Genomic DNA, 24,677 nt, shown 5'->3' with positions numbered 1-24,677 from the left:
CGGCGGCGGAGGCTGTTGCCGTAGAAACCGAGCGAGGCTGACTCCTGAGGCAGCGATGGCTCCTGTTGTTGTGGGACAGGATGGAGGTGAGACAGTGACGGGCGCATCGTTGCGCCCTGGCAGCCGCAGGGACAGAGGCATAGAGACATACGGCACGGAAACGGGCTCTTCGGTCCGCGCCGACTGAGATTCCCATCTAAGCCAGTCCCATTTGCCCGCGTTTGGCCCCTATCCCTCTAAACCTTTCCTATCCACGTACCTGTCCAGGTGCCTTTTAAATATTGTTAATGTACCTGCTTCAACCACTTCCTCTGGCAGCTCATTCCAAATACTGACCACCCTCTGGGTGAAAAAGATTTGCTTTGGGTTTTTGGTATTGGTATTGGTTTACTATAGTCACTTGTACCGAGGTGCAGTGAAAAACTTCTTGCAAACCGATGGTACAGGTCAATTCATTACGCAGTGCAGTTACATTGAGTTAGTACAGAGTGCATTGATGTAGTACAGGTAAAAACAATAACAGTACAGAGTAAAGTGTCACAGCTACAGAGAAAGTGCAGTGCAATAAGGTGCAAGGTCACAAAAGTGGGGTAGAAGCTGTCCTTAAGTCTGGTGGTACGTGCCCTCAGGCTCCTGTATCTTCTACCCAATGGAAGAGGACAGAAGAGAGAATGTCCCGGGTGGCTGGGGTCTTTGATTATGCTGGCTGCTTCACCAAGACAACAAGAGGTAAAGACAGAGTCCAAGGGGGGGGGGGGGGGGGGGGGGGGGAGGCTGGTGTCCGTGATGCGCTGGGCTGTGTTCACAACTCTCTGCAGTTTCTAGCAGTCCTGGGCGGAGCAGTTGCCGTACCAAGCCGTGATACATCCAGATAGGATGTTTTCTATGGTGCATCGGTAAAAGTTGGTGAGAGTCAAAGGGGACAAACCAAATTTCTTTAGCCTCCTGAGGAAGTAGAGGCACTGGTGAGCTTTCTTGGCCGTGGCATCTATGTGATTTGACCAGGACGGGCTGTTGGTGATGTTCACTCCCATGAACCTGAAGCTCTAGACCTCAGCACCATTGATGTAGACAGGTGCATGTACTCTCTAGGCAGCAGTAAGGGAGGAGGGGGAGGTGGTATTCTACTGAATATCTGCTTCTCTGTGCCCCATCACTAAGTAGCCCCAGAGACTCAGGCCGTTCTGTGGCTGCCTTGAGGGCCCTGACTGGCTGTTTCATGGTATGTTGCCCTGCGCACCTGGCTAGATTTTGATGCCAGTCACCTCCCAGTGACATGTTTGTTGCTTCTTCGTCCCTTCTCTGCACAAGATTTTGCTGAAGCATTCCCAAGCATTTTCTTCCTATAGTATCTTTAAGTTTTTAGGCACATGCCTCTGTCAATTCCCTGCAGTTGTGAAATTTGCAGGTGATAGGAAAATAATAGAATTGAAAAAGATACAGACATTGTGGATGAAATTCAACACAGATAAATGTTAAGTAATATGTTTGGTATGAAGAATGAGGATAGACAATAAATACTAAATAATTCAAAAGGAGGTGCAAGAAGAGAGAGATCTCAAATGTTGTGCACCAATCTTTGAAGGTGAGAACACAGGTCAACAAAGCAGTTTGTTGACATATGGAAACAGGGACATAGTAGAGCCATGCATAAAACTGAAGTATTGCATCCAATTCAGACAACACTCTGGGAAGGACATGAAGCTGGAGACAGTCCAGGAATAAGGGATTACAGTTACGGTCGCAAGACTGGAGAAGATGGCATTGTTTACTTTAGAGCAGATGGCTGAGAGTATTAGATGGAGGTTTCTAAAGTCATTAAAGGTTTCGATAAAGTGATTGGTAAAAGAACTGGAGGCAATAAGAGGATTTTGTTATACAATGAGGAACTAGCATTTGGAAGATGCTGCGAGATGGGCTGATGGATACAGATACAAACTAGCAGTTTTCAAAGGGAGTAGAATAAATAATTGAAGGAGAAAATATGCAAGAATGTGGGAGAAAACCAGAAGAGAGCAACTAACTGGATTGCTCTTTGAAAGTTTATATAGATGTAAAGATCCAAATAGCAAGTTTGAAGGTAATGCATATCTGACCCTTCAGAATCTTTACAGTTACGGAAGTCAGCCTAGTTTATTGCTAACACTCTCACTTCTGAGTCATCAGGTAAGCCATACTCATAGTGACTCCAGCTCATTAAACTGGCTGGCACATCAGTGCATCATTGAGGGACACAGCATTTTTTGAACTGTCATCTTTCAGACATTAAAACACTATCTACATTGGCACTTGCAAATTTCTGTCGAATTCATCCCTGAGCTCTCGTTCTCTTACAATATGGATGGTCAACCTGGCAGCTTAGTGTGTTTGAGCTGAGAATCAGTAGAAGATAATAAATTGAAAAAGCCAATACTAAATTGCCAAAATTGCTGAGAAAATTGATGAGTAAAGTCCACAGACCAAACACAAAACAATAGAAAATCAAACCAAAAAGCCAAAGTGTTATTGAATCTGTATCAACTCAGCACATTGTACTTCCAAGCCAGGTCTTATCCTGTCCCATGTTCTGTCTTGGATTACCATTGTTATTTGTCCTTAAAAAGTAGAATTTGAAGTAGGACGTTGTCAAAGGCCTTATAAAAGTTGAATTGAACTGGGATGTAGAAGGTTTCACTATCAATATTTTGAGTGACATCCAAAATAGGAGATATTTTCTAATTCAATGCTGCTGACAGACAGCATAGGACATGCATAGCAAAAGACAGGCTGTGGCTTCCTGGTTTGCATTATGATATTTGTCAGGTGTGATCATACCCTACTGAAAACTATATCATTTAGATGGGTTCCATCATTCAATTTGGTATAGAAGTCAGGCTAATGGGCATGTTACCTTGATTAGATCCTTCATCTTTGATTTTTAGTAGAGAAGCAGCCCATTTGTCTCATCTGGTCCGTACCAGTATTTATGTTCCATGAAAATCACCTTTCATCTCTCTAGATTTAACCCTATTAGCATAACCTTCTGTTCCCATCTCTCTCATATTTATCCAGTTTCATTTTAAATGCATCTTTGCTCTTCAGCTTAACTATATTTCATAGTAGTAAGATCTGCCATCTTTCAAATACCTACAGAAAGCCTAGAAAATCTGTGGAGCTGAGAAGTTTTCATATATATGAAATATTTATTGTACAAATTATCTTTTGAAGGCTTTTAAGGTTTTCTACAGAACATGGTTCCCATCCAGTGATATCAGCAGCCCTCCTGTACTATACTTCAATGAAAACTCATATTTGAACTTAGATAACAAGGAAAATGGTATTTTATACAGTGTCTTTCATGACCTCAGGACATCCCAAATTACAGCCATTTAAGCACTATTTGGGAATTGTGGTCACCGTTGCAATCTCAGAAACACAGCACTTATTTTATGCACAGCGTACTCCCACAAATAGGAAATATTCTATTTTAATAATGATGATTGAGTACAAGTTTGGACAAGGACACAGAAGTACCTCCCTTCAGGTTCTTTTACATCCATCTGTCTCCTCATCTCCCTTCTTGTTCTTTTGCTACAAGACATTGTTTTTAATAGCTGAACTGTGCTTATTAAATAGAAAAAACTTTTCTTCTCTTTCTATTATACCTTGCATTTTCTTCTCTTCCTTAAGAATAGTCAAAGGTCTAGAAATGTAGGGAATTCAATTTATGTTCATCAAAATTGGCATAGAGAAATTTCCCTCAAAGTTCTGAATGCCACTCAGCAAGAATTTGCATTGTAGCTGTAATTCAAGTTATCACCCCAACCATTAATTTTTTGTGGGTCTCACCTTTTCCAAACAGCTCCCTTTACATTTGAAGGTGGGGACTACTCTTTGGTTATGTTTCTATAATTTATGTATTGACATTCTATCTTTCAGATTCAATTTGAATGGAATGATTTAATACAGGAAGGAAAAACACTTACAGTTTGAATATTTCAAAATGACATTTGCACCATTGAAGATCATGAATGGGCCTAAAATGCAGACTAAGATGAGCTCCTGGACACCCCTGAATCATCAGCCTACCAATGACAAGGCAAGCGGGTGGGATTTCAAATTACCAAGAGGATATACTGTTTAATTATTCATGGTATACAGCCAGTGCCTAAGTAGAATTTGGATCCCTTTCTTTAGTGCGTGTTTTGTAAAGTGGGTTATCATGACAAATGATAAATGTTTATCTTCATGATGTGATCAACCAACTTTATTTATTTTACAGGTATCATAGAATTATTGTGTCAGAGAGACTTTCATAATGATGTAAGGTTACCATATAACTGTTACATATAACAGTGGAGTCTTGCTTGTCTTGCTGATATGAATGTCCTGGTGTGAGACCTCTGAGTCATTTCCAGTTGAAGCTATGCTTGTGACTTGATTACCAAAAAACATGATTTTATCAAATATTTTAATTAAAATATGTTTGTTTTTTTATCACATACCATTTGAACAACTATGCACAACTATTGCAAAATTGCTGTCTGTCATGCATGCAGATTTTTATGGTTGAAAGAAAAGACTCTTGACGTCTTCAGCATGAAATTTTTGTAGTATATGATGTGGTTATAGACAGAATCTTGGAGGCTTTCAGTGGCTCTGCTTTGGATATCTCTCATGTTAAGAAACAGAGATTCACTAATGTATTTTTATTCCCCCCCCCCCCCCCCCCCCCAACAGGTTTTTGGAGAAAGAGGAGAATTACTTGGGAAATGGGTAAGAGGGCCATGCATTTGTTTTGTAGATACTTAAAAACTCATCTGGGCCCTGTTTCATGCTGAATTATTGGAGTTTTATTGTATGTGATTGGAAAACAATACATTACAACTCCCCTCATTTGCATCATCTCCTTGGAGAAGGATCTCCTTGGTAATATCATTGCCTCTTCTGATTCTCTTCTTGGAGAAGGACAAAGAAGTTGGACAGGAGCAACAATTTATGCAGTGACATGGCAAGCTTCTTGCTTGCAGGGGCAAGAATGAGCTTTAGGATGTAAGAGATGGGGATATTGTAGAAAATGTGGAACATGAGTAGCTGTATTGGAACAAGTGATAATAAATGTGAATCAGAAAAGGGAGGCACTTTGGGAGTATCATAGTGTAAGGAGAATGCACCTGATGGGAAGTTATTAGGATATTAAAATCAGAATCAGGTTTATGATCACGGATATACACCCTGAAATTTGTTGTTTTGTAGCAGCAGTACAGTGCAAGACATAAAAATTACTATAAGCCTCAAAATAAATAAATAAATAGATGGGTGCAAAAGAGGAATAACGAGGTAGAGTTCATGGACCGTTCAGAAATCTGATGGTGGAGGGGAAGAAACTGTTGAGTGTGGGTCTTCAGGCTCCTGTACCTCCTCCCTAATGGTAGTAATGAGAAGACGGCATGTCCCAGATGATGAGGGTCCTTAATTATGGATGCTGCCTTCTTGAGGCACCACCTCTTGAAGATGTCCTCGATGGCGGGGAGGGTTGTGCCTGTGATGGAGCTGGCTGAGTCTACAACCCTCTGCAGCCTCTTGCAATCCTGCACATTGGATACTCCATACCAGGTGGTGATGCAACCTGTCAAAATGCTCTCCACTGTACATCTATAGAAATTTGGAAGAGTCTTTGGTGACATACCAAATCTCTTCAAACTCCTAACGAAGTAGAACCACTAGCGTGCCTTCTTCATGATTGCATCAATGTGTTGGGTCCAAGATAGATCTTCCGAGATGTTGATGCCCAGGAACTTGAAGCTGCTCACCCTTTCCACTGCTGACCCCTCAATGAGGACTGGTATTTGTTCTCCCGACTTCCCCTTCCTGAAGTCCACAATCAATTTCTTGGTCTTGCTGATATTGTTGTTGTTGTGACCGATCTATCTCACTCCTGTACACCTCCTCGTCGCCATCTGAGATCCTGCCAACAACAGTGGTGTTTTTGTTAAAGATTTCTTTATTAGTCACGTGTACATCGAAACACACAGTGAAATGGATCTTTTGCGTAGAATGTGCTGGGGGCAGCCCACAAATGTTGCCACGCTTCTAGCGCCAACATAGCATGCCCACAGCTCCTAAATTTCACCAGGGCTGTTTTTTGCAGTAAGCATTGCAGAAGTAGAAAAAGAATTTGAACATGGAGCAATGGAGTGAGGTGGACGCAGAACTGTGATTCAATAATTTTTGTCTTTATCTTAGAAAGGAAGGGTTAGAGTTGAGGTGGTAGTTGGAGAAGATGGAGTTGTAGAGAGTCGTCTAATAGCAAGATGGTTGATAATGATCAGCCTTTCCCCAAAGGTTCTACATTATCAATAACTTTTCATAACTGCCATCATAAAATGTTTTTTCTAAACAAAAACACTCCCCTTAATAAATTCCCCCCTCCTATCTTTGTGTTATATCCTGAGATTTCTTAACTCCACGTTAATCAAGAATTGAGCATGGTTTTTGATTTGCTCAGTATTAGCTGCATGTGGAGCTGAATTTGACATGTATTTAGGACCTTCCTCTTGCCATTGGTGATATCATTAGAGCAAGTCAATTGATTATAACTAATTGTTCAGGCTGGGTGGCAGATCCTGAAATCTATTCCAAATGCATGGTGCAGCAATGGAAAATTACTTGCATGGATATAGACTAAAACCCTACCCAACAAATTCTTTATTTTCAGACAATGTAAAATATAAGAGGTTTGGTTTTCACAAGAGGCATTCCTATGTAAGAATGTTGTATAACACATTCCTCAGAATGTCCTATCTCATTATCTCTGTGTGATATGGAATTGTGGTTCACCTTCACCTCGTTCTTTTTTGCTGGCCTGTGGTTCCAAAAGGCACATTCCTTTCATATTTCTCCCAAGTGGGTGTGATGTTGTGAAGTGAGTCTATTAGGTAGTGAAGCTTACTCAGTACGTTTACTGCATCCTAAGACTCCGAAACCAATCGCAGCCACACACAGAAAGCCCCAACAGAATTTGGCTAACTTGTTTAGATCAATGAGTAAATGAACTTTCTTGATCACCATGACTTAGAACTACAGCACGTAATTCCTGTTGAGTCAGCTCGTAAGACTGATGTGCTTTACTTTCATTAATCTTCCCATGAGTGTTTATATTGTTAATTGTCATTGGAATAAGGAATGCCACCTGAATATATTTGTCAATGCACACTCCTCTGAATGATCTCTTTCAGGCTATCCTGTCCTCATAGCTGTAGTTTATGCATGACATGACTGGAGAAGAAAGAGTAGGGGATATAAAAGGTTTATCTTAGAAATAGAAAGTAAACAAAGGAAAGCCCAAGTTCCTTTCCTGAGTGAGTTTCAGAACTATATGAAATTATGATAACATTTTTATCTTTCTTGTAGTTACTTTATCTTCGGCAAGTCACAAGCTAACCTCCAGTTGCTTTGCTCATGAGAGGTGGAGGCTAATAGCTGTGTGCAGAGAGAGGATTATAGAAAAAGGGGAGGGAAAGGAGAGAAGAATGGGGAGGCTGAAGAAGGAAAATGAGAGGAAAAGAGGAAGAAGAGAAAAGCAGATGGGAGATGTGAGGGGAGACAAGGAAGAAATAACGTGTCGAGGCAGAGATGGAAGGGTGAGTGAGAAATGGAGAAAGAGAAGTGGTGGGTTTGAAGGAATGGTTGAAGTCTGGAGGAGAGGGGAGAAAGGGAGCAGAGGGTAAGGTAGTGGATAAAGGAGGTGGAAGGAAACAGTGAGGAGCGGGTAAGGGAGGAATAAGTAAAGGAAAGAATAAGAAAAAGTTTAGAGCAAAAAAGGAAGAGAAGAAATGAAAAGGGAGGTGAAAAGTGACAGCTTAATGGTTTTAATGTCTAATTGGTCACAACAGCTTGTATGGCATTTAATATTACTGCATTGATGATGAGTGCTTTTACATTCCCTCACATCCTCATTTAGTTTGATAAGTGGACTGACACACAGCGTCGCAAGATTCTTCTTGACCTGTTTGAAAGATGCTCTGTCTCTCAGTTGAAATTTTGTGAGCAACATTTGCGCAGTAGAGTTCCAATGGAAGCTTTGGACTTCACTTGTTTCCTTCCCAGAGTGCTGGCTTTGTACATCTTCTCCTTCTTGGATCCAAGGAGCCTTTGCCGGTGTGCCCAGGTAACACATATGCAGAAAGGTTTCTTTTTTATATATACATTTTCAAAATCTGGATGTTGCTGCCAAGGCCAGTATTTATTGCACATCTCTAATTGCCCCTGAGAACGTGATGGTAAATTGTCTTCTTGAAACAGTACTGGTACAACCAATTGGCTTCTAGGCCTAGTTCAGAGTCAACCGCATAGGGTGGGTCTGGAATTGCATGTAGGCCAGATGGGTAGGCACGCCTTACTTCCTCCTCTGAAAGACAGTCATGAAGCAGGTGGACTTTTACGACAATCCAGTAGTTTTTATGGTCATTGTTGAGATCAGTTGGTGTATTGGTTCCAATTTCCAGTTTATTAACTGAACTTATATTCCACAGGTGCTGTGGTAGGATTTGAATTTGGGTCTCTGAATTGTTAGTGCAGGTCTCTGGATTACTAGCCTGGTCATTTAACTGCTGCTTATTTATTATTGTCACAAATAAAGCAAATGTCTGTTGTTTGCTCCTATTAACAATAAAACTAAACAAACTGATAATTTGTGGAATCAGCAGATGCATGTAGAGAATGAGAAAATATTCTAGTCTGTAAAGATTCTGCATTGTAGATAGCTTGATCAAGTATACAGACCCCAAGTGGTGGGGATTCCTGCAGTGTAGAGCTGCTTTTGCTCCACACCTTCAAGGCCTAACATTTGATAATAATTTGAATATACTTTGAAATTATCATGGTTATTTCTGAAATCCGAATTAACTCTGACCTTATGTGCTAACTATGGACTTGACCACACGTTAAAGAAAGAAAAAAAAAACTGGATGGATTTTTCAAAGAGATGGCTTAGGCATAATGTTTGGATGGTGTATTGAGCTACTTCCTTCTGCCAAGAAAACATGCTGAATATCTACCGAAGAGTAACTGTAAATTCAGAACTCAGACAATTTGTTCTCAAGTGATATCCTTACTGGCAAATCATGCATTTATTACACTATAGAGTTTCACCACTCAGGAGGTCTCGAAGTTCTTTACACCCAACAAAATACTTTTAAAGTTTGGTCACCTGAGATTTAGGGATGATGTTGAACAAAGTTTGAACAAATAAGACCTACAAGCTTCATTGAGACAATAATAAATCTGTTTTAAGGTCATGATTGAGGAAATAATATTGCCCAGGACAAGAGGAAAAGCTCCCCTGCCATCCTTGAATGGTGCCCTGCAATCTTTAACACTGAGAGAGCAGATGAAAAATGTTTAGTGGCTCATCAGAAAGACAGCCCCTCTGATTGTCTAGCACTCCCTACTTTTGAACAAAAACCTGATTGCGCAGGTTTATAAGATGGGATAAATTCACAACATTATGGCTCTGAGTTGGGAGTGCTTTTGACTGACCAAACCTGGCGCCTACAGTACTACAGTGGCAATGCTGATTGGATCAGATCAGACAAGGAGTGAAATAATTGGGCAATCCAGTCCCAGCAGTTTCCCAGCAGATGGTTAGATTAAAAATTCCCTTCTGTCAGGTATACAATGCAAACTTAATAAGTGAAATTGGAGAGGAAAGCATACTGCCTGACAAAGCAGAAAATCACAAAAAGCAGGAAGACCATTAAACATACTCTAAACAGTGAGTCAGAGCAGAGTTGACCCAGATCTATTGATACTTGAGTATTTCGTATGGAATTATTTTGTGTAAAGACAGCTTGTGGCTGCTTAGATACAATGTAAATACTGTATGATGGGGTTGCTCATATTTGTTAGAACATGGAACGATGTAACATAGGAACAGGCCCTTTGGCCTACAATGTCTGTGTTGACCATTATGCCAACCTAAAATAGTCCTATCTGCCTGCACATGGTCCATATTTCCATTTGGTCTATATCTGTCTGAATCCTTTGACAACCTTCCTCACTATCCACAACTCAACCAATTTTTGTGTCATCTGCAAACTAAGTAATCAACCCACTTACATTTTCATCCAAATCATTTATATATACCACAAACAACAGAGATCCAAGCACTGATCCCTGTGGAACATCACTGGTCACAGACCACTACCTTCTGTCTTCGATGGCCAAGCCAATTTTGAATCCAATCTACCAAGTCCCCATGGATTCCATGTGCCTTAATCTTCTGGATCAGCCTAACATGAGCTAACATCAACTTCTACCCTACTGTGATAAGACTATTGAACGGCTCCCTTATAGGACGAGATGGACTATGACCTCACGATCTACCTTGTTGTGACCTTGCACCTTATTGAACTGCACTTTCTCTGTAGCTGTGACACTTTACTCTGTGCTGTTATTGTTTTTACCTGTACTACATCAATGCACTCTGTACTAACCCAATGTAACCGCACCTTGTAATGAATTGACCTGTACGATCGGTATGCAAGACAAGTTTTTCACTGTACCTCGGTATAAATGACAATAATAAACCAATACCAATACCAATGAGGGATCCTGTCAAAAGCTTTACTGAAGTCCATGTATCCAACATCAATCATGCCCTACCCTCGTCAATCATCTTTGTCACCTCCTCAAAAAACTCAAACAAGTTTGTAAGACATGACCTTCCCCAAACAAAGCCATGCTGACTACCCCTAACAAATCTATGGTTTTCCAGATGGAAGTAGATCCTGTCCCTAAGAATCTTCTCCAATAATTTCAGAATCAGATTTATTATCACTAGCAATGTCTCTAATATCATTGATGACTGTGTCTAATGTCACTAATAATAACTATTATCGATAATAATAGCTATAATTCCTTGGTTTGTCCCTGTTGCCTTCCTTAAACAGAGGAACAACATTGTCTATTCTTCAGTCCTCTGAGACCTCATCTGTGGTTAACGAGAATACAAAGATCTCTGTCAAGGCCCCAGCAATCTCCTCCCTTTCTCCTCTCAATAACCTAGGATAGATCCCACCAGGCCCTGGGGTCTTATCCACATAAATGTTCTTCGAGTCCCAACACCTCCTCCTTCTTGATATCAACATGCCCTAAAATATCAGCATGCCCATCCCTGATCTCGCTACCCTCCATGTCCTTCTTCTTGGTGAATAACAATACGAATTACTTGTTTAGTACCTCGCCCACTTTGTTAGTTTTATAGCTCCTGTGATCTCACTGATTGTAGCTGTGTCCTCATAGGTGAACTGGCATTGGAAAGATCTGGCTGAATTGGACCAACTCTGGATGCCCAAATGCGTGAGACTAGGTTGGTACATCAGCTTCTCACCTACTCCCTATGAACAAAGAATCTGGAAGAGGCACTACATTGAGATGGTGAAGGAGCTGAATGTTACCAAGCCAAAGGTTAGTAACATATCCCAGGGTACATCAGCGGTTTGCTGCATTCATTAATTTGATACCTGTAACTATTCTTACATTACCAGTATTGAAATGGGTAATACACACTGCTTCTATACCTAGGAAAAAACATAGATATATCTCTAAAGAAGGAATTAATAGGTGTCATATTATTTCATGCAGAATTTATGCAGGTCTAAAACCTGTTATAGGAATATTCATTCTTTTCAAGGGCAAAGTACAAGGTATAAACAGAAATGAACTTCAAAATTTGTTAATGATTTTGTGAATATTGACAGCCCTCTAGTTTTTTTCATTTTTGCTCAGATAGCAAGATTATTCAAGAAATTGATGGAAAGAATCAAAGCTAAACCTAAATCCATAAGTTTAGGACAGAATAATTTGCACAAGGACCTTTAAGGTGCGGCAAACAAGGGGCCTGTTTTCCAATCACTTAAAACCCACACAATTCTTTCTTGGTTTGCTGCTACTTTTATCATTGCCGTTTATTTATTTAAAAAATACTATTTTTCATGCCAAGTTTGGGGGAAGAAATTTTACTAAGTTTGCAAATTGACAATTTGATCAGGTTCAAATTAGACACTTCTTCAATAATTTTTCATCCTTATTTGGTGGGTTGGCAAAGCCAGATATTTGTATGGGTTTGATGGTGGTTAGTGAATAGGTTGATGTTAGACTTTTAGGCTCAGAGATGGCAATGCAAACCATTCTACATTCAACAATGCAAGCAAATGGGACTAGCTCATGGGCAGATGGGACTAGCTCAGGTAGGTACCTTGGACTGCATGGACGAGCTGGGCCAAAGGGCCTGTTTCCGTGCTGTATGACTCTATGTAGTCCTTGTATGTTATAGGAATTATAAGAATTAATGCATAATTAGTTACTTTCATAAAGTCATGCTGCATGGAAACAGACCCTTTGGCCCACCAAGTCTGTGCCAACCATCAAACATCTTTTTACACCAGAACTACCTTAATCCCATTTTATTCTCCCCACATTGCTATCAACTTTCCCCAGATTCTACCACTCCCCAAGATGCTAAGGGTAATTTACCATAGCCAATTAAACCTTGTAGAACAGTAAATTGGCATTTTTATATTTGCCTTCATGGCAGGTCCCAAAATAAGTCCTTGTTTTTGTTAAATCGTGTCTCATTCTGTGCACTGGAGTGTTTAAAATGGAAAATGTCTTAGAGCTGCTGTTTCTCATTTAAGCTCAAGAACCAATTGACAAACCATGTTACATTCTCCAGGTAGTACTGTATATTAATTACAATTTAAGATTGATTCAGTTCATTATATTGTTTAAAAAATGGCTGCATTCTCAGACATAAGGACAAGCTCATGAACACATTTTATTTAATATGATTCCAAGTCAACCATAACTTGTCTGGTCAGATTTACTCCTGGTTCCAAGTTGCTTATATCAGTTGATTCATTATGACTCAGCTATGATGCTGCAAGTTGGATTTCAAAGGTAGACAGTTTAGATTAAAATTTTAATTTTTTTAAGACTAAGGAACTTATTTTGGAACAGATGGCATAAACAATGATGTTTGTAACATTTATAACATTTATCTATAGTATTATGCCTGCTTTAGCATTATACAAGAAATTGAATGAGTAATTTTACTCAAAATGTTTTGAGTAAAAAAGTTTTTTGAGTCACATATTTCCACACGCTGTACCCTGACAGATAAATGTGAAGCAATGGAAGGATTCATGGGCTGATTGACAGCATGATGAACAATCTTTCAATGGCTGAAACCATAACTATACCAGCTGATAGTGTAGTGGAGGGGTGGGGGTTGGATTGGTGGTTAGTCCTATTCAATGTGACTGCCTGGAACAGATATTAAATTCTGTAGTTTCAGAGAATGCTACCATCGAGCCAAGGCTCACTCCTACCATGGTATTTTCTACAGATCTGGAGAGATCTAGAAGCCACTGTGATTAGGCTATACTCTCCAATACATTACCTCATAGGGCAAATGTTTCAGTGTTTTCCCTCTGGGACACTACATTGTCTGCTTCAACATTACATGCAGGTACGTACATTAACAACATTTAAAAGACACTTGGACTGGTACATGGATAGGAAAGGATATGGGCCAAACGCAGGCAAATGGGACCAGCTTAGATGAGTGTCTTGGTCGGCATGGCCCAATTGGGCTGAAGGACCTGTTTCCATGCTGTATGATTCTAAGACTCCAATAAGGTCAGGTTAACATAAAAGTTTACATCATAAATAGAAGCACTTATATAGAGCAGTCCAAGATTAATTGCGCTGCTCCTTTCTCTCACATGACACTTCTGTGTTAATTCCAAATAAATCTTGCTGTCCCACTATCTTCTCACAGATTACAAAATCACCAAGCACACTCTCACCTTACTCCTTTATCAATCCCAAACCAGTCATACTGATTTACTCTCTAACTATTGCATTGTTTTAATTTGAACCAATATAATCACCCATTCTCTTCCCACGCCCCGTATCAATTTCAAACTAATTTCACTGTTCTGTCCTCTCTCAATAGTTCTTTATCAATTTGAATTGATTTCACTGCCCCAGTTTCTTACCACTATAAATCCAATACTAATCCCATGCTTCACACACTCTCTCCTTTATCATTCCTAAACAAGCAGAAGTCTTTCTAGGTTGCCCACTCCAGACAACCGACAACTACTGATCAAGTAGCCTTGTGGAGATAGAGCAGCAGGTCTATACATTTTGGAGATAGGGAATGTGTCAATAAAAGAAATAATGTGGGGATATTTTGGAAAAAAATGTAAATCCATTCATTCAACTTGTTAATGATTTGAAATAAACTAACAAAGTAATTTATTTTGTGGATTCCCAATAAGCAGAATTTAGAATAATTCTTAATCTCTAAGGTGCCAAGATCCCAAACACTGCAGCAATACTGAAATACAACTCCTACTATCACAGTGTGCAGCACACTGTCTCATTGACTCACTTACAGCCAGTTGTTTCACTCAGTGAACATGAACATTGAGCCTTTTGACTTATTTATTTAAAACCTACTATTTGAACAAAATGATTTTGAATGCAAAATAACAAGGATGTTATGTTAAAGATTTATGAATCAATGGCAAAGCCTCAGGTGTAGTATTGGATCCAATTCTGGAGACCACACTTTAGAAAGGACATCAAGGCTTTGCAGGGGATAGGGAGTATGTTTACCAAAATGGTATCCGGGTGAGCCATTTCAGGAGAAGCTGGGCTTGATCTCAGAGCAATGTTTAATAGGTACTTGAAATCTTGAATGGTTTTAAATGAGGAGAAGTGGTATCCAGGGGTAGATGGTCAGCAAAGGGCAGAGATTTATGGTAATTATCAAAAAGGGGAACTTTTTAATGCTGTGAGTTGTTGTAAATGCATGTCTGAAACAGTGGTAGAAGCAGACTTAAATAGAATTGGATAACTAATTAAAAAGGAAAAAAAATTCAGGGCCATGGGGAGATAGATAGATGGCTCTTTCAAAGAGCCAGCGCAGTCACATTGGGCTTAATGCTTTCCTTTGCTTTGCTATAATTCCACGATAATGTATTTTAAACTACATACTTGAAAAATGGATAGAACGCAACAATGCCTTTGTGCATGATAATGAGTGTGAGAGGCAGATTGTGGATAAGTATTTTCTTTGTCAATCTCCTTCAAAACTTGTGGGACCGACTCTGCAGCCCTTCTTAATTCAGGGTTCTTCCTGTCCCCAGACTCCACCCAAAGAAGAGTTTATTGTGGCGCAAGTCCATCCATTATCAAAGGATCCAGCAGACCAGAAGCAGCCCACAGCTCGCTCCCCACCTGGGAAAGCTCGGCTTGAGCTCCCACCCTGGCGTGGTTCAGACCGACACCCAACAGATACCATACGCTTCAACTACCTGGACAACAGTGATCCTATTGAGCTAACTGGGTAAGTGAAAGGAAACTTACTAGAAGGCAGGTGCCCCAGACTGGCAACACTTCAAGGCTCTCTGGCTTAATTACAGAGGCCAGTAGTCATTTTCCAGTGAACAAGGGGACGGATTCACTTACAAGTCTTAAAGTGGCAGAGACACTTGCTGATGATCTTCTGTTTTTCTTGTGCCGTCTTGGGATGCCCAGAATTTACTCCAGTGCAAAGTGCCAGGCATGCAAATGGAGCATTCTCAGCCATACTAGCTATATTCATTTCAGTTCACAGGAAGGATACTAAAAAATTAGGGGTTTTGAATGAGTTGCCATTCTCATCAGAAGGTCTGCATGGGTCAGATAGAAAAGTCAAGGGAAATGCAGGGCCTTTATCCCCCACAGTGTCTGCTTTTGAAAGCCCTCCATTGTCACCTTTTCGGCCCCTGATTCTGGGCATAATCTCTGGACAGCAAGGGCATCACCACACTGGGATCATGTCCACAATTATTAGTGATATCAGTTCAAGGGAGGGGTAGAACCTAAGTTCACTTTGGAGAGGAATACTGGGTCTCAGCTATTTTCGAAAGAATATGGTAATAATTTTTCTTGGACAGATAATGGAAAAACTTATATAAAAGTAAAGGTATAATGATCACATTCAGATTCTATTAAAGCCATAACTCACTTTCCCAGGGTCAAATTAAAGATGTTAAAATCACAAATGTTTTTTAAAATTGATATAATTAACAATTTTGTTTATTACATTTTATTAATATGTTTATTGAGCTTACTGTCAAAAGCCTAAATAGATTTTCAATTGGATAAAGTAGACTATTCCTTTTGATATTCAGTATGTGATTTAATTAATGGCATATATTAATTAGAATTGTGGTCATTTCCGTAACCTATCACATAAGGACATATTTGCATCGCAAAACTTCTCGCTACAGCACAGTGCAGGCCCTTCGGCGCACAATGTTGTGTCCACATTTTATCCTGTTCTAAGATCTATCTAACCCTTTCCTCCCACATAGCCCTCCATTTTTCTTCCATTCATGTGGCTATCTAAGAGTCTGTTAAATGTCCCTAATGTATTCCTGCAGATAATGTGTTGGGGCCTTGTTTAGCATGGCTCATTCCCTGCAAAGCTTTGTTCATTCTGCATAATGTGACTTAAATTAATAATATTATCATTTTTGAATGGTCTATTTTCCCAGGAGAAAGAAGGGAAGCCGAGCCTCCCCTGATCATATTCGACAGAGTCATGACAGAAAGAAGCATCCATCAGGAAACTATAAAATGTGGAAAGTAAAATCACTGGTAGGCCCACTGATACTTCCTTTCTTGGCTTTTTCAAATAAATTTGAAAATGATGAAATCAGCTTTTGGAAAAAGCAAAATGTGATTGATAGCAAATCAGTGATATGCTTATCTGCTTTATAGTGTGCACATTGACTTCAATGGAAAAAGTAAATCACTTCCTGACTTTGACAATGACCAAGTTCACCACCGAGGTGTTTTGTGATGATGTTTATTTCATAATCCCAAGTTCATGGCATTCTTAAGCAGGATCAGCATTTCACATTTTATGTTTTGATATTTTGTTGACTTACTTCTTTCCTTTGAATTTTCATTGCCAAATGATCAAGGCAGATTTCTTGTGGTTTGCACCTGGTGGTGGATCTAGCCATCAGAGGTGCATTGATCATCTTAGATCCTCGACTAACTCACTCATGATGCCCCCCAAAAACTGCTGTGCCAAGTGTCCTGCTTCAAGCTGAGTCAAGGGCCTTCATAGTTTGACTGTAGACAGTCTTTAAGGCAAGAATAAATTAATTGCTTCATTGTTCTAAAGAAGCCTCAATTTTTAGTTCCCAAGGTGTGATCAAAATAGCAGCACTATCCCTCTTCCTACTTCAGTTTGTTGATTTTTCAGGCTTTGTTAGATCTACTGATAATATCTGAGCAAAGAAAGAAATTTGAGATCACCATTGGTGGTGCAGAGCAGAGAGACCATTTGACCCTTTGAATTCATCCTTCTATGTAAACCTGCAACTCCACAATCACAGCTGCTTCTTGGTATTGGTATTGGTTTATTATTGTCACTTGTACTGAGGTACAGTGAAAAGCTTGTCTCACAAACCAATCGTACAGGTCAATTTATTACACAGTGCAGTTACATTGAGTTAGTACAAAGTGCGTTGATGTAGTACAGGTAAGAACAGTAACAGTACAGAGTAAAGTGTCACAGCTACAGAGAAAGTGCAGTGCAATAAGGTGCAAGGTCACAACAAGTGACGTGAGGTCATAGTCCATCTCATTGTATAAGGGAACCGTTCAATAGTCTTATCACAGTGGGGTCGAAGCTGTCCTTAAGTTTGGTGGTACGCGTCCTCAGGCTCTTGTATCTTCTACCCGATGGAAGAGGAGAGAAGAGAGAATGTCCCGGGTGGGTAGGGTCTTTGATTATGCTGGCTGCTACACCAAGACAACGAGAGGTAAAGACAGATTCCAAGGAGGGGAGGCTGGTGTCCAGTGTGCGCTGGCTGTGTCCACAACTCTCTGCAGCGTCTTGCGGACCTGGGCAGAGCAGTTGCTGTACCAAGCTGTGATACATCCAGATAGGATGCTTTCTATGGTGCATCGGTAAAAGTTGGTGAGTCAAATTGATACCAGTGTTTGTGTCCATGACTTCAACTGAAAGGCCATTCCCAGGATAAATTGTTAGTGCCGAATTTGGCCTTTATCTGTGTCTCTGACCTGGAATCACACTTTTATTTGATTCATCTACTTTAAAACAGCAGGAATTCAAATGCTCTCTAGCTTTCCCTCGTTACTCATTTCTCTGATGGTGTGGATGGTTCTTGAATCCTTCTCTGCATGTTTTCTAGTTCTTAGCCTTTCTATGCCATCTTGGTAACCAAAGTTGGCTACACCAGTGTCCCATATAGTTCCTGTGTTTCAGCCTTTACCTTGACAATCCAATTGATGATTCTGTTTCCTTTATTGATTGTAGATTCACAATGATCAGATATGAGAATATTGATTCTGCTGTAAGTTGTCTAATTTCCCCCTTGGCTAATTGAACAGCTCCTGCTGATTAAAAATAATTTTTTCTTTATCTTGCTCTCTTTTTAAAAATTGAATCTATTTTTCTGCTGTGCAGCAGAATTTCAAAGCATTGTGCTGTAATTTTTGATAAAATGGGCAAGGTATGGGTGGCAAAGTGAGTGATTTTGATATGGTGAATGTGGAGGAAAAGTGAACTCTCCAACTAGATATCCAAACCACATTGATGGCTAAACCCAGTAAAATGTTCACAGGGGCAATGCCCAGATTCCTTTGAATGTGGCAGACAGGTTGCTGGCTTCCTGAAGTCAATTGGAGTCATGGTTTTAAAACTGAGTGTTATAGACTATGGAGGATCAGATAACAGGAGGATCAATGCTTGAGGTAGGCCTGCCACCTGCCCCATGTTTGGAAAGACCATTTGCAGTCACCTAACATGCTATGTCTTGTACTGCTTTATGATGAGTGCCATTGGGATGCAGCAAGTGTGCCATCCTTTGAGACCTAAAAACTGAAGTGATTTGCACTTTAGAGTGAGGCTCCATCCTGTTTCTGAAGGATTCTTGGCTACCTCTCCAAGAGCCACAATTAAAATGGTAGTGGGGTTTGAGTTGTATTGCCTTGCAGTTCACATAAATTCAGGGAAGTTACAAGAGAAGAAGGAGTGGAGCCTGTTCCATCAATCAGTAATATCACAGCTGATTGATACCTCAATTTAATTTTTCTGTCTTTGGCCAAAATCTTTGACATTCTTACTCAATAAGTTTAAAATAGCCTTAGTCTTGAAAATATCAATGACCATATAGCATTCACAGACTTTTGATGAACAGTTTTAAAATTCCACCAACCATATGTGGAGAAGTGCTTCCTGATTTGTAAATAGTCCAACCCTATTATTAAGATCTGGATTATACTCCATTAGAAATAGTTTATCTGCCTTATCAAACTGAATGACTTTAAATACTTCATTTAGGTCACCCTTCACATTTCAAAATCCATGTGAATATAATGTGAGTTTATACAACGAGTCTTTATCTCTGATATCATTCAGCTAAATCTGCACTGTACCTTCTCCAACGTAACTATGTTCCTCCCAGGGTGCAGAGTCCATAACTGAACCAAATCTTTTTAGGAAGTCCCTCGGTATTGAGGATGACTTACTTCCACTCCAGTTTTGTGGGTTCTTAGGTAGCTAATGAGGGCTTTGTAGAACCCACAGACCCTACCATAGATGAGGCAGGAGGTAGCTGATAGGGAAAACATGGGTAGTTTGGGATGTTACGTACCAGCAACAATAGAAACACAACGAGCCATGTATAAGTGTTGGAAACTATTTTATTAATAACTACTTGTAATAATAAGAAAAGTAAAATAGTTAGATATTAAACATTAACCCCAAAACTAAACTCGAAGTGTGCGTGTGGCAAATTCCCAAACCCCAAGTCTAGGAATAGTTCTCAAAGTTCAGTTCAGCAAGTCATAAGGTGAAAAGTGAGCAAAGGCTTTTACAAAACCACTGTTGACTGAAGAGAAAATGTAGAGAGAATGTAGAAAGAATTTACGAAATCCATATGTTCCATGATGGAACCCATACGACACCTCAATCTGAAGATCTCTACTGCTTTGTTCTGAAGTATCTGCTACCCCGAAGGCAATCGCTATACGTGGCCGCCCACAGAAACACCTGCTTTTCAGTACAGGTTAATGACAAAGTGGACTCCACTTGTTTACTCCAAAAATCCGTACATGGATTGTAGTGACAGACACAGCTATTGTTCTTCATCCGTCGATACAGAGACCAGCAGTCAGTCTCAGTCTCTCTCTCTCTCTCTCTCTCTCTCTCTCTCTCGCTCTCTCTCACTCTCTCTGTCCTTGATTCTCTGTGCAAAACAGCCAGCACGCTGTTATAGTCTTGCCGTCTTGGAGATAATACACACACACACACACACACACACACACACACACACACACACACACACACACACACACACACACACACACACACACACACACACACTACTACTACTCCTCTACTGTCCAGGTGCCTTAAAGGGACATTCACCAAATAGCAACCTGGTTCATAACAGGGGGGTGGTCTGTTCCTTCCATCCTATGCAGGGTCTCAGTGTGCCCTTGATGCATGGTCTCAAGATTTTTAATACCATCCCAAATTCTCCTTCTCTCCCTTGAGCAATCATAGGCTAGAGATTCCCAGGAATCAGTGGGAATTTTGCATTTCTTCAATGAAGCTCTGAGCACATCCATGAATCTTTTCCTCTGGCATAACAGACCTTAGAATAGAGTATTCATTTCAGGAATCTGGTTTAAGATATTCAGGCAACATGGCCTGCCTAATATAGCTGACTGGTATAACTAGGGCTTCAGCACGGGAGACATTGGCCTGGGTTCATGGATTTACGGGTTAATTTATCCCTCCTTTGAATTGGAAGACTTTGCAGAGACAGTGTTTGGTTATTTTTAAATGCCTTGAGCTTCAATGACAGTGCATTGAAGGCGGTGGTAAATATCATTAACGATGTCTGCTTTCACAGATCGATGATTTCCAAGATATGGGAAGTGGTCCATGTTTTTTTCAGAGTCCTGTTGTGAACCTTTATCGTCAGGAACCAGTGTAATGCAGCAGAGGCAAGTTGATAGAGGACATTGCTCTTGTAGATGTTTAGTGTAAGGCAGTCTCATAAGCTTCATTGAAAGCATGGACGATGGTTTGGAGCTCGGCCTCTGAGTATGCTCAAGTGCAAGTGTCAAATGCATACTGTAGCTCCACTACTGAGGTTTGGATAACCTTGGTTCTGCAGTGTAGTTGCTATAGTTTGAACAGTTTTCCATTAGTTCTAAAGGTTAGTGCCACTGGTGTGGGAAACTTGTTGAAGGTAAGGTGCAACATTGTGGCCAGAAAGACTGAGAGATATGATGAGGCAAATGGCACAGCCTTGTTTGACACCAGTCTTCACAGAAGATGGTTCTGTTGTAGATCTATGCTCCATGAACCCATGAACACTACCTCATTATTCCTTTTTTTTTTGCACTTTATTTATTTTTGTAATTTATAGATTTTTATGTACTGCTGTTGCAAAACAATACATTTCATGTCAAATGTCAATGATAATAAATCTGATTCTGATTCTGATCTAAGTGGTACATAATTGAAGCATCAATTACACCTTGGTGCTTTCCATCTCCAACCACCCCCACCTCCTGCCCTAAAGAGGTAATCTGATGTTTCTGTTGGTAATCAAACAGGTTTCTCGGGTACTTCCTGTGACAAACCTTCTCTGTAGCCATGCAGTATCTTGCAGCTTACGTAGGAATGGCTTTGTCAGAAGGGCTGTCCACCATCACGGACACTGGCACATGTGGACATCACACCATTTATCCATGCCAATTGTCCACCCAATTCCTGAAATCGTTACAAGTGATTGAAATACTGGACAACACTCCAGACTATGAAGAGCATGGAGCAAGAAACAGCAGAAACAAAATAAAAGAAAATGGAGAAAGAAAGAGTGGTGTCTCAAAGCTGATCTATGTCACTTGTTAGAACACAGTGTTGTATTATTATCCAGCAGACCTACAGTTAAGTGTGGTGTAAAGGTACTTCCACTGATAGAGACCAATTGCAGTTCTGGGATGTGGTGAAGAAACTGTGCCGTCTTCAACTAGCCAGAATTGGTACTTCTGTGACACCTACTGACCACTCTTGTTTATTGCACTTCAGTATTACAGGGGAATGAAGCTTGGTTTTATTTTATTGATAATAATACTTCTCACTGCAGTTAAACTTTGAAATACCAGAAGGTACATTCAAACATTAGGTCAATGGTAAAAAGAAAATTCAGAATTCAGACAAAAGATAACAACATATTTGAGGAATAAATTGCCCACTTAGGTTTGTCATACCCTTTGAACTCTTGCCATTGCAGACAGATAATTTCATAATCTTTCGGGAAAGAAGAAGAATTTGAAATGGAGAGAGTAGTTTGTGCAATTGACATATTGAGATGGCAAGAGCAAGAAACTGGATTTCTGTAATGCCTTTCACGACCTGGAACAAATCAAAAGCTTTTGTAAGCCAGTGAATAATCTCGAAGTATAATAGCTATTGTACTGTTGAGAAATGTGACTGCTAGTACTTGCACAGCAAGATTCCACAACAATGAACCAATGATAAAAGAGTGTATTTTTAAAATGTTGATGGTTAATATTGGTGGGGCTACTGGGGAAAACTCACCTCATCTTCAAAATATTAAAAATATTACCATGGCATCTTTTATGTCTGACTCGATGCACAAATCTTCCAACCCTAACTTATAGTTCCATCACCCACAGAGATCAGCTAGATATTGTATCTCCTTTCTAGCAGTCGTATCATGTGCCGAATGAATCTACCGTCCCATCTCTCTGGAGCTGCATTATTTCCATTGGTCTTGCCTGATAGTAGTCTCATTTGTTGCATCTGTTCTACTATAAAACACTTATCATTGTTTCTTGTATTTGATTTGTGCTCAGATGTGCATGTCTCTTGACTTTAACTTAAGTCAAAAACGGCAACTTCGTCCAGTCTGGGCAAGTCATGGTGCTGTAGGAAGTTTTGTTTCCAAGGAAGAAGCCAAAGCATTAACCCAAAGATCTGACTGGAATGCTGGTATTCGACCAGCACCAGTTCGACCTGTTATCCCAGTAATGAATGAAAGGGGACAGAAAGCTTCCTTGCGGACCCAGAGGAGTTCCCCCTGTGAGTATCAATGGGTGTTATTTGTATCATTCCTGCTTTTAGTCCTCTCTGGCCAGCACTGATAATGTAATCCATAAACAGTTTGTTGTCAATAGGAAGAAAGATCTTGCAAGTCTCCAGCTCTAAAATGTGCCAGAGTGCTTCACAACCAATGAAGTTATAGTATCAAGGTTAGAATTATTTATATGCAAGAATTGCAGTAAATATGTGCACAATAAGAAAATGACTAGAAAATCTGTTTTTATAATGTTGGTTGAGGGATAAATATTGCTCATTCAGTGCTAGTGTCATTCTCATGGGAATGTGAATTCCCCTCCTTCCCCCCCAATAAATATTGGCTGAGAATTGGTAGAAGCCCCTAGTTGTTCTTCAAATAAATGTCAGGGGGTCTTTTATGTCCACCTGAGAGGTTAATGTAACCACAGTTTAATCATCATTCAAAAGATGGGACATCTGATAGTACAGTTGGCCTTCAATACTGCATTGGAAGTGTAAGAGTAGGTTATGTGCTAAAATCTCTGAAGTGGGACTCAAACACATGACCTTCTTATACCTGAGATGTTTCCTCTGCATTTTCAGCCATGCACGTTTCCTCAGCTTCTTGTATCAAGAAGACTGTAGCTAGTTCTGCATTGAAATAATTCACTATCCTTTTGATATCGATGAATGTTATGTGGAGGCTTAGTACACTGTAAGATTCTTAGTGTGCATAAGGCAGAACAAAATAGTTCATGGCTTTGTCAGCAGAATTTATAATAAGCATAATCTGGTGACATGGATGCTGCAGTATAGATTATTTGATTAATGATGCAGCACTGCTATGCACAGGATTAATGCAGACTATGGTTTAGCATGATGGGCAGAGTATTGTCGGTGTTGCCTTAGAGCCAAGTGGCATTCATGACTTTATCCGTAAACCTGTATAAATAAGCCCTTATTTATCCCACGTGCAATGTTATGCATGTGACAAATACATAAGTTTATATCTTTCACATTCTAGGCCACAAAGGTAAAGGTATTTAGGCATTGCCAGGACTACCCACATCCCACAAGAAACATAAAAGACTCAGGAAATTATGTCTGCTAACCTTAGCAGATCAATGCTCATTCAGTAGTTGTGTTATTCTCAAGGGAGGGTGAAGGCTCCTGCAATCACTTACTTAAGATTTGAAGAGGAGGAGAATAGCACTCTCCTGGGAAAAAACAACTAAACTTCTTGCCATGTTCTCTGCTGCTGCCTCCTTCCCAGCCTGCCCGCTCTTTGAGAGCCAGCCATGGCAAGTCCCTGAAACAGAGAGAAGCTGTGATGAAGAATGAAAGGATGAAACCACTTGGAACAGAGGCAGTGCCCCCATCAACTGGCCAAACTGGTTAGCAAAGAACGACAAAGAGTTGGTGGACTGGAGTTGGACTGTACTGAAGGAATCACTTGCTTGATTTGTGAATTAAACATAATAAATTGCAATGCCCTGAA

At 40.1% G+C, this 24,677-nt stretch overlaps 1 protein-coding gene across 1 annotated transcript; it reads left to right on the top strand.

Annotated features, from left to right (window-relative positions):
• The first annotated feature begins 12 nt into the window (after positions 1–12).
• On the top strand, positions 13–24,677 carry fbxo16 (F-box protein 16). Its single transcript, XM_052024424.1, has 9 exons — positions 13–86; positions 3,919–4,078; positions 4,720–4,755; positions 7,943–8,149; positions 11,284–11,448; positions 15,201–15,400; positions 16,596–16,698; positions 22,978–23,203; positions 24,453–24,677. Exons 2-9 carry the CDS (start codon positions 3,983–3,985, stop codon positions 24,518–24,520), a joined length of 1,101 nt encoding a protein of 366 aa, XP_051880384.1. The 5' UTR covers positions 13–86; positions 3,919–3,982; the 3' UTR covers positions 24,521–24,677.

The sequence above is a fragment of the Pristis pectinata genome, chromosome 10 (genome assembly GCF_009764475.1).
Source record: "Pristis pectinata isolate sPriPec2 chromosome 10, sPriPec2.1.pri, whole genome shotgun sequence".
In the NCBI taxonomy this organism is placed as follows: domain Eukaryota; kingdom Metazoa; phylum Chordata; class Chondrichthyes; order Rhinopristiformes; family Pristidae; genus Pristis; species Pristis pectinata.
Note: the sequence above shows the minus strand (reverse complement) of the source record. Positions and strands in the feature narration are given on the sequence as shown.

Excerpts from the sequence above, each read along its gene's own strand:
- fbxo16 (XM_052024424.1), top strand. The coding sequence starts at position 3,983 with ATGACATTTGCACCATTGAAGATCATGAATGGGCCTAAAATGCAGACT. Across the intron at positions 4,756-7,942 it reads GAGAATTACTTGGGAAATGG|TTTGATAAGTGGACTGACAC; the intron begins GTAAGAGGGCCA and ends ATCCTCATTTAG. Across the intron at positions 8,150-11,283 it reads GCCTTTGCCGGTGTGCCCAG|GTGAACTGGCATTGGAAAGA; the intron begins GTAACACATATG and ends GTGTCCTCATAG.